This window comes from Coenobita brevimanus, chromosome 71, assembly GCF_032717465.1.
Source record: "Coenobita brevimanus isolate Jiangsu-jjx chromosome 71, ASM3271746v2, whole genome shotgun sequence".
NCBI classification, from domain to species: Eukaryota; Metazoa; Arthropoda; class Malacostraca; order Decapoda; family Coenobitidae; genus Coenobita; species Coenobita brevimanus.
Window position 1 is genome coordinate 31,204,481 of NC_137024.1, and position 11,430 is coordinate 31,215,910.

The 11,430-nt window shown below is 41.1% G+C and overlaps 1 protein-coding gene across 1 annotated transcript in view; it reads left to right on the top strand.

The window, feature by feature from the left end:
• LOC145406721 (folate receptor gamma-like) overlaps positions 1–8,269 on the top strand; it is a 29,149-nt gene extending 20,880 nt beyond the window's left edge. The window contains exon 5 of the mRNA XM_080277820.1: positions 8,063–8,269. Within this exon, the coding sequence (XP_080133946.1) occupies positions 8,063–8,269 (207 nt within the window). The remainder of the gene's footprint in view (positions 1–8,062) is intronic.
• Positions 8,270–11,430: the final 3,161 nt, after the last annotated feature.

Below are 11,430 nucleotides of genomic sequence, written 5' to 3' on the forward strand. Positions count from 1 at the left end.
CTTTATCTGATAATGCCAAAAACTTTCACCACATTCTGTAGTTTCACATAAACGTATCCAACTGAGTCAGTCCGAATGCTGTCACGTTAAAAGGGGTGCCAAATCCCTGATCATGCATGTCTCACAAAATTCAACCAGCCAGCTCAATCTCTTATCAGTCCCCTAGCCTCACCGACTTCCATACCTCTCTTCTTCACACACTTGTCCTCCATATCTCTCCACCTTCTCCTTGGCCTCCCATGCCTCCTCTCTCCTTCAGTTTTGCTCAGATATACCTTTTTCACCACTCTATTGTTATCCATTCTCTCCACATGACCATACCATCTCGGTACACTCTCTTTGATTCTGGTGTCCACAGACTTCCTCCCTCTGCATCTTTCACGAATCACATTACAGTATTTCATGTCCCATCCACTCTCTGTACTCCACATACATCCCTCAGCAGTCCCATCTCCATTGCTCTCACTCTTGACTTTTCATTTTTGTGCTTCTTTCTCACTTTTCTAGGTACACTTCTTTGAATCATTGTCCATGCCCTCATTTTCTCCTTCTAGGCTTCACCTAAATCACTGTTGAACCAGGCATCAGTACTGACATGGAGCCTGCATGTGGTGGCGCTGTAAACCCTCGGTGTAGCAACTGTTGAGTCCGCTTGGGTACCTAGCCTCCTCATATGGTATTTCCTTGCACCTAGCCATTAAAAAGGACGCTGGTCCAAGTCTGATGAGATGCTGTCTTGCACAAGATGATGCTAGATCTGTATATGGTTTATATACTGTACTGTACCTGTAGGACTGCCCCATAGAAGCAGTTGCCTACCTGTAGTTGATGGGTTTATTTAGCCAGATATATTGTGGTTAAGCAATAACAGCCATGCATTATGGCTCTTCATAACACATCACCATTTTCTTAGCATATAAGATACTGCATCAGCTGGTTATATTATACCCTGTACAGCTTTCTGTACTTCCTCTGTATCTTTCTCTTCATTTACTCCTACCTAATTCTCTTTTATTTTAGTCAACTTTAACTTAAAACTTTCAGCTGTTTAATTTTCTTCAGGTTCAGTAACCTCATTCCCTCTTCCAGTACTGGTTCCTCCTTCCTTTTGTGCAGTAGTACCATTAACTTTAGTTCTGATCTTTACCAATACTGCTGAGTGGTATGAACCTGTTAATAATCCTCTGGTTGATTTTGGATTTGCTATATATTACTCTTCTAAGCCTGTCTTCTGCAATTGCACAGCCTTCTGCTCATTTCCATACAATATTTTCTACTCTGCCAAGTTTGTCTGTGAATTAGTTTATGCATGAAATAAGTACTGTATTTGCCTACGAGTAAAACATTGTTCTTTCTCCACACAGTTCTAATGAAATCTCATCATTCCTATTCTTTCTTTTCACACTTAGGCCTTCTTACAGTATTCTGTTTCTTCAATCCTTGCCTTTCCATTCATATGCCCAAGTATAACAGTTTCTGTTAAAGTGTACACTTGTTCACCTTCTCCTAGAACTATATACTGTATTTCCATTCATCTCACATCCTACCTCTGCACATAGTATGTTGTACATTAAAGTAGTCCCTTCTTCTTCATGGGGCCCAGTTTTGCTGGGTTTGGTAAATTGTGGAAACCAGATGATCATTCTTCAGAAATATCTGAGAATTGCCGTATAGCATTGATGGGGTTCCACATGATGCTTTGTTCCCCCCCACCCCTCACAACCCTTCCTGAACTTTCTTATGTGGCCTACCCTCCAGCTCCCCTTGTTTGTCTCACTCGGGCTGCTCCAGTGTTTCCAGCTTGGGGGGAAAGTCACAGAATTTAGTGACTTTACATGTCTAGTTGTGTCTAGCGGATTCATACTAATCACCACATACTGTACTGTAATTCAAAAAATTACAGTGATCCTTTTGTTGTCGCATATATTTAGTACCAGGCCTAGTGCGTGATCAATGTGTGATAATGAAGCACAGAATCTGTGGGATTACCCTAATTTGTATCCAGCTCCCCACCCGTGAACCTAAATTTCCCTTTTACCATAATTTAAACCCACCAAATACATATAGGCTACAGTACAGTGCTGCTTTATGAAGCTAAGCACACATTCCGATATGAGATTTCTGCTAGTTAGAAATGGCTAATCTTATGGACAAATCACTTATGAGTCTCATCGCAGAGACGTTGCCCCCCATCACCCCCGAACCTACATCAAACTGGTCACCAGCAAACACTAACAACCTGGAAAAGAAATTAGTAAAGCATATATAATGGGAATGAACAATATTGTAAGATTTTTACCTAACTGACTGACGACATTGCTTGAATGGACGGGGGAGGGGTTCCAAGGCCTGAGGCGGACTGCAGCCTCTCAGCACAAGGCAAGTGTGCTGCTGCCTCATGCTGCCACCTCTGTGCTACTTCCTTATCATCAACCTCCCTCAGGAGCCCCTAAAAATCCAGTGTGGAGGCAACAGAAGCATTGTTGTCTCCTCAGCTGCCTCTATGTCATCATATGAGTTGTTGATTCGTTAAGCTTAATTCTTTACCAAACGGGTGCGGCCTTTCTATAATTTCTATTGAAAGGAGTCTTTCACAGGTTACCTATTAGCCTATTCCAGGATTACCACAGCAACTGGGCATTTTTATAAACTTACCTCTGAAAGCTATATATTGCGTGATACACTGATGAATCCAGTTGGAGTGGTGGTTAGTAAACAGCATGGCCAGTTGGAGATATTGTTGGTAAACACTGCCAATAGTGACCTGCCCGCTTCCTTGAACACCCCAAAATATAGGCATACAGTATTTTGTTTTTTTCCACTCACTTTTTCCAGTCACAATTCAGAGAGTTAACTATTGGTGTTGCATATGTACCAGAATTGCCTGAGATCATGAATTTGTTATTGCTGTATATAGGTGGAATCATTGCATCTGTTTGGTTAAGAATCCTATCTATCTATCTATTGCCAGACGCCTCAATCCCGTTTGGGGTGGCCACAAACAAATCGCCTCCAAGTCGCCCTGTCCCGTGCCATTTCACTGCCCTGCTTCCAACTCACACCCCCCTCTCTCATATACCTCTCCACCCCATCCCTCCATCTCATCCTCGGCCTCCCCCTCCCTCTTCCCCCCTCCACCTCACTCACATACACTCTTTTTGTCAGTCTTTCACCCTCCATCCTCTCCACATGGCCAAACCACCTCAGTGTGTTCCTCATAACGCTTCCTATCCCATCCACATCAACACCACAACGCTTAATTCTTTACCAAATGGGCACAGCCTTTCCCTATTTACTGTTGAAATAAGTCTCATAGGTTACTTGTTATTTGTGGATTACCACAGCTACTGGGCATTTTTATAAATTCACCTCTGAAAGCTATAAGTGAGGACTTAGAATGCGTGGTACACTGATGCATCCAGTTGGAACAGTGGTTGGTAAACAACATGGCTAGTTGGAGGGATCATCCTTGTTGAGTCTGTAATGGTGGGCAGCTTTGGCTTTCTTCTCATCGCTGTCAATCCTCCTCCTTACATCTAACTTTTGGGTGTAAATTAACACTGGCTTCTTCTTCTTCCCCTTCCTCGAAGGAGTTGTAGGTTTCAGAGGGTTATGATCGACCACATCGGAACCACACAGTAACAACAGAATGGAGACAATGCACTGAGTCAGGCGCCGGAGCATCAAGCGCGCGTGTCTTTCATGCCTGGCGGGGGAGGGAAGTGATGCGATTGGCTTATAGTAAGTGCTATGCTTGAATATTATTGGTTTGGTAATAGCCATGGTTGATTGCAATTGGTTTACTCCTGGCTAGACACGTGGCTTGAGGTAATGGTGGCGTGTATTACATGTGGCATCAGAAAAACATCACTTTTGAGCCTGCATTTGCGAATTTTGTGTAATTTCTGTGAGTTACTGATATTACAAACTTTTGCGTGATGTTGCCACGTATTATGAATCCGCTGTTTAGGATCATGAGATTTATGAGATTTCACTGTATACTGTTACCGTAGGGTAAGTACAGTAGCAGATATATACATAGGCATGGTGGGGTTAATAGAAAGTGATGGAAAGGGCACAGTAAGGAAGGAACACATACAGTACCATAGAGAAACCCAAGATGGGCTTGAGGAAAGTGGTTCTGAGGTTAGGGGATGGAGACAGTCGTCTCTGCCACTTGGGATAAATGCATTGATTAGGGCCTCATCTTTGGATCCCTCAAAGTATCAACAGCCACGGATACTGCACCATCACTGTCAACAGAAACCAGCTAGGTGCACGTTTTTTTTTTTTAAGCTGAAAAATGCACAATAATGGCAAGAGTGCAGAGTTTCATCTTGCAGCAATAATGAAAACTGCCATAATCAAGTGTACACTAACCAAGGGATCACTGCATACCATACCATAATTCATAAAATCCCTCCAGTTTTCAATTCCTCAAATTAAATGACTGCAGAAAGAAGCACTGTTGTGAAAAAAATATGCAACATAACATTCCACCCTCAAGCATGTACTGTATGTATATTTTATGAGACAACTATGGTGATGGAAACATGGCCCTGTACGACATAAAACCTAATAATATTAAGAATTTCTGTAAGTTGCTGACTTAAACGAGTTAATAACTGTCTTTGCATGTGTTCTCAAAGCCAGTAGTGGTGTTGGAAATTCTACATTATACAACATTACAAAGCAGTGTTATAAGATAAGTTCTGTGGTGTGTGAAAATACAGTAAACATCCTTTAACCACACAACAGTACTTGTCATATATCATTAGCTAATGATTTTTACTCTCATTTAAAAAAACTGTGCTGTTGGTCAACATGAGTCTGGTAAAACATTTTTTTAACATGATTTGTGTTACAGTTAACCCCTCCATGGCCGCCGGTGTCGAATGACGTTTAGCCGATCAATGGCCGCAGCCGTCGTTTGAGCGCGGCCCATAAAAAACTGCAAAATTTTTTGGGAACTGAAGGAATGTCCTAAACGTCTTCACACTGACCTACACTACACCCCCATGCACCTCATCAAGCAGTTCAAAGCCTGCTTCTGTGATGAGTGGATTTTCAATTTTTTCACTCCTAGCCATGCCTAAACAAGCACAACTACACCCATTATCTCGACCCAGGCAGAACATATCACCTTTGTCCTCTCTTGCAAAACACACACAACCATCTGTTTACGATTATGAAGTAATACAGGCACATACAAAAAAGACGATAATAAGTGAAAAATACATTTTTGTCTTGGTATCTTTACCTATTTGCTCAGGTTTGCTGTAATGGTTTGGATCATTTGATGCAGAGCAACTTGTAGAAAACTGTGAAAACCTTCGGGAAGTGAACGAAAATCTGGGACATGAGACTGACCTTGACTTCACCCTCTCACATATCATCTGTCAGTTCACCACCTGCTGTCGTGACGAGAGGATGTACGGTTTTTTCGCTCGTGGCCATGCCTAAAAAAACATAGTTACACTCATTATCTCGACTCAGACAGAAAATACAATCTTTTTCCTCCCTTGCAAAACACATTCAACCACCCTGTTTACGAGACAGCAATATATATTACGTTTCCCCCATCTGTAAACTTATTTATTTCTGCATTGTATCTGTATTCGTAATAATTAGACTTCTGAAATTGCATTACGAGTATATTTGTAGCCATGCTCGTGGTGTGGGAGCTCGAAGTTGCGACTCAGCTTCCTTATTGCTAATCAGATCTGACCCTTCATTTTATTCTCCTGTGGCAGAGTCTAACCTTGGAGGACGTGCAGTTTTCTCATTTAGGACTGAAAATTCAACTCTTTTGCTCCCTTTTCCAAGCATGGGCACAACGATAACATAAAAAATAACTCGAAACTACCATAAACATATTGTATATCAAAAAGGTGAAAAAGTATTCATAAAATTTTTTTTTTCCCAGCCATTCCTAACAGATTATGTACTGAAATCATTCGATATCATCATATCTCATATATGCACAACATTTCAGCACCATTCGTATTGTTTTTGGAGGTAAAAAAAAAAAAAAAAAAATGCCCAGTTGTGTTGCGGCAGTCCCCTGGGCGGCGATATCGGTTGCCGATATTTCTGCAACTTCCTTGCTCCATTGCAAGCCATAAAATGTGTCTAGGAAGCTGGGATTTGTACTGTTAGGTGCATCTGAACTTTTTCTTCAATATGGTATGAAAAAAAATCAATTTTCGAAACTTCAAAAAATGGCCCCGGCGTCGGCCTGGTGTGTACGGAAAATTCCGGGCCTTCGGCCACGAAGGGGTTAAAGCATTATGCATTCAACATGAGTAAATTATGATGTAACCACTGTAAATATTAACCTCCAACACCTTTTTCCACTCACTTCACACACACACATATACACACACATGCAGGGCTCTTGTATGGCAAGCCACAGCTCGTAAATGTGAGTAATTTTTCCCTTTGGCGAACAGACTTCACATGCACATCGCCTTTTGGCGAGGAGAAAATACAACCACTTCAAAACCCAGTAAACTACAAAATAAGTAAATCTCACTTAAATGAACAAAAAAGCACGTTGTGATCGATTATAAAGTCTTCCTTGTCGCCATTGTGAATGTTTAAAACCTCATTATATGATTCTAATCATCACAGTGTGTAAAAAAATAAATAAGGATATTTATTGCTCGTAAAATATTTCGTCTCGTAGTCAGTTTGGCTCCTAAAAATTTATTTGGCTCATAAATCTGAAACCTCAGGAGCCATATGGCTCGCAACCATCGGCAGTTAGCAGGAGCCCTGACATGTATTGCATCATTTTATGATTTGATATTCCTACAAGATTGCAATAATGTAGACTTAGAAAGGTGTGCATTATCGTAAATATATCATAGGTAAACAGTAAACGAAGCATTTTGTGGGTTAGATATGGACACACAAGGAGCATGGAGTGATTGCATCACACCAGATGCATTAGAAATTTGTAAACAACAGTCAGCTGTGACAGCAAGGCAGTGATGAAAAATATGTATAGCTATATTTATGTATTTTCACTTTTAAATATATAACTGAATGTAAACATATTTTCCCTAACAACTTACTGGTGGATGTTAAATGTGAATACAGCAGCTCAAATGCTCAAGAACAGAAGTGCGCATGAAGAGAGAGGCAAGAAAAGTACTTTGTGATTAATACTGGGTATTAGGGTATACTGTCAATTACTGTTACAGTATTAGCTTGAGTTATAAAATTATATACAGTACTGTATACTGTTAATGTCTGGTGATGTTTTTGAGCAGTGGAGAGGTTATGAGGCAACTATATAGGTTAATTAGTATTGCTGGGCCCCTTTGAGGCGCGCAACCAGTATTTGCTGAAATCGGAGATTCCTGGGAATCTCTGCCATAACCCCTGTGAAATGGTTGGGAGTACTGTATGTATTTTTCATCACAGATACTTTTCACATATAGTACACCTGCCAGATAATTTTTGTGTCATCAAGTTTAAAAAGGGGTTCCAAACCTCTGTCATATGCTCCCCTTCAAATTTAATTGAACCAACTTGATCCCTTGTTAATTCCCATGCTTCATCAGGTTTTGTTTTAATCAGTCAATCAATCAATCATTTCCCTGTGGCACCTCATGGGATGCATAGGGCCTTGAACTCTCCTCACCAATTTCTGTCTCTTGCCATCTCCTTCATGTCTCACCAACACTCCTCCTCTACTTCTTTTTTCATTGTACTCAACCAGATTTCTCTTGGCCTACCTCTGCTTCTCCTTCCTCTAGCAGTGCACTCTAGCACATCCTGTATTAAACTGCCATCTTTTCTATTTATGTGCCCCAGCCATTTCCAGCGAGACTGTCTTACTTATTCATCAGTTAGTTCCACTCTCGTAATATCCCTTACTCTTTCATTAGTAACTCTGTCCTGCCTCTTTACCCCAAGAATCCTTCTCACTATTTTATTGTCAAATCCTAACACTTTCTCATCTGTTGCAACTGTACTGTACCATGACTCATGGCTGGCTGGCTTGGAGTAGCAGTTAATTTACTTTTGTTTATGTATTTTTCTATGATTGCAGGTGTGGGATGGGTCGTGGAAGTACAGTAAGAGTGACCTGTGCATGCGGCTGTGGTTTGATGGCAGCCAAGGCAACCCAAATGACAATGTTGCCGAACACTATGCCAATCTCATTTCCTCGGCCACCTCCCTGGCCCCCCTGTGTGCTCTTGTCCCCATCACCCTGGGTGTGGTGTTGGCAGCAATTAAAACAGTAAGTCCTCATTAAAGGTCCCACTATCCCATTTTCTTTTTTCTTTTTCTGTTAACCCCATTACTCAGAAGATGCTTGTTTATTTTTCTCTTGCAACCACATGACTGTTTTATTTAGAGTGGAGGGGGGGATTCATGGAGATTTTTTTTTTTTTTTTTTTTTTTTTTTAACCTTCACATTGACATTCCCCAAATTTAAGTGAATTAGCCTAGAGGTCATGTATTCTAAATGAAAAATATGTTCATAGTGAAGGGGTTAAGGCACAATAAATTACTGATAAAAATTGGTTATTAGAGCTCCATTGCTGGTGTTGCCAAATTTGTAATGGTAAAGTTGTGATGTTTTGGAATACATCTCTGACATACATGGTACTGAGGACTGCCTCTTCCCCTATAATCTACCTCTAGTCAGTTGTGTGTGTTCTTAGAGACTTGGTTATGAATGCACATATACAGTACTATCTGTGCCACACATACATCGTACAAAGCTATATACTGTAGTGAGTTGCTTCACACAGTAGGTTTTAGGCAGCATAGCATTGGTGTATTATGTAAGAATCACTAAAAACCATGACTATATTACTGAGGAATCTCATTGGATACTACACTGGTAGTGTTTAGAAAATACATAATCTTGTGAGGTACCAGACAAGTGTAGTTTGTTAAGCCTATTATGCACGGGGTCATGTACACAGAATAAGCACCAATGGCAGAACAGAATGGCAGCCCCAAAATAGCACTGCCTATCGCATGGTGTGCTTCAACATAGCTGCCACTTTCTTGATCAAGCTCAGCCAACTCTACTGACCACAACCAAGGTCACTTGTCATGATTCCCGAGCAGATGACACATGCGAGACAGTCAAACCAGGGCAAACTCTACAAAGAAGGAGACCATGAGGGCATGTGTTCATCACCTCTGTCAACAACAATGGATGTGAACCTTACATTGGTACAGTTGGCCCAAACATTCTTGGGGATTAGGTTATAAGACCTCTCCCGGTGGGTGATGAGTGGGTAATGTTTGCAAGTCGGTGATGCATGTAAAGAGTAATATTCTTCCAAAAGATGGGTCCAGTGCTCTGATGGTCCTCATTCTTTAGGCGTTCGATAGTGGCTACTCATCAGTCATTACCTCATTTCATTGTTCATTTTAACGTATCCATATCCCAGCCACTTAACAAGAAACCTACAGCCTAAAGTTTGTTTTAAGGTATTGTTATTAAATGAGAGTGAGATGTGTAGATGGAAATGAAAGTTGCTGCAGTGGTTTGTGAGCTGTCATTGAGCCTTGCCCTTTTTGGCATTATCATAAATATATCTTAAAATAAACTGTAAACTAAGCAGTGTGAGGGCAAGCATACACACGTGTGAAACACGGAATGATTGTACCACACCAAGTGCATTATTAGATTGTAAACAAACTTAAGAGTCAGCTGATTGCACATTGTGAACACAAGGTGGTGGTGAAAGATTTGTATATTCCTGTATTTCTGTTTTAAACAAATAACGATGCAAAATTATTATCCTTCACAACTTACTAGTCAGTTGATGTTGAATATCAATAATTAGTAAATTGCAATTTTTTTTTCTTCTTAGGCTTGTCTTCTTTGTGTTATGTAGCTGCAAGTTACAGTCAACCACCCCCCCCTCCCTCCCCTCGGCCAATTAGCAGATAAGGTAGGAATGTGGGTGTATGTTCCCTAGATGTTCAGGGCCAGCTGTACAGTCAAGCCTTGGTATGCAATGAGGTTACGTCAGGTGAAAATGGATCACATACCAAAAAATTGCATACTGAGGTCAGTTTAACATGGGTTCATTTTGGATGGGGAGGGGATCAAGGACAGCATAACCTTAAATCTCAAAAAATATTTCTGCCACCCACCTGAAGTATTTCCTCGGCTGGTCTGAGTCGTCATAGAAGGTTTCCCCCAAGGCTGGGGGACAACTGGAAGTCCTGGATGATTGCTGCAGGCCCCGAGGAGGAAGTGAATATTTCACACACAAAACATTATCACTACACTTAATATCGCACACTGCACCATTCGTTGCACATTTGCACTGTTATTGGGTGATCACAATGACATTTTGATGGCCTTGCATGTGAGAAGGTTATGCAACACTGTTAATGCAAGGGAGATGATCACAGCTGCAGGACATGTGAGTGTGATGTGGTTTTTAATAGGGTGGTGCGAGGTCACATTCGGAGAGACCTCGGATTGGGGTTCTGCGCATGTAAACTGGGCAGTCATCTTGGCTTAAATGTCTGTCAGCTCGGGCAGGCAGCACCATGTACTCACGAAATTGTCATCTGCAGCCACTACGGTTATTGTATAAGTGAATTCCGCGATCATTAACCCGAAACTGGATATAAATTCTTGTTAATCGTTCTGTTGATTGATCACATACTCTACCATCGCATACTGAGATGTGACGGTAATGACATGCAATGGGTGTTGCAGTACTCGCCTATCAGGAAGAGGAAGAAGCCACTGCAAGAAGACAGGGAATGAGGGAGGGCATTGTGGAAGTGAAAATGGCTTGCATGGAGAGAAGAGAGCAGCCAGAACAAAAACCTGGTGCAGGAACTGGCTTAGGATTCACATACCAGAAGGTTATAAAAAATTTCAAGTAGTAAACAAGAATAAATTGGTGATGAATATAGTTTTTGTTCTGGCTGGAGTTCAGGTTAGCAGACAACATATGCTACTTAGCCACAACCAAGGTAAACTCTTTAGAGAAGAAGGAGGCTAGTGAGTTCTGGGCAGTGATAGTTAGTGTGGACAGCAATGAATGGGTCTGGTGTCGGAATGCTCGTGGTTGTCCACAACACTCTTGTGGCAGCAGAATTGGACGTCCATTGGGGTTTGTTCTGCATACATGTTCCCATTTTATAGGGCCTTCAGAGGCAGTTATTCATTATCAGTGTGTAGTGTTTACCAGGATACAGTATATTTTGTTACTGTGAGTCTGACAGGCAGACTAGCCATAAATGAAGCAAAATAATAATGTACTTTAGTATTAGGTTATTGAAGCCAAATATGAAGCTGGAACAATATCAAAGTGTAACATGATACTGGAATAATATAATCCTAGAGCAACTGTCATTGTACTTGTATAAACTGTGCCATAATTACTTTTTGCAAGATACAGGTGCTTTGAGAAACCAGTGTACTGT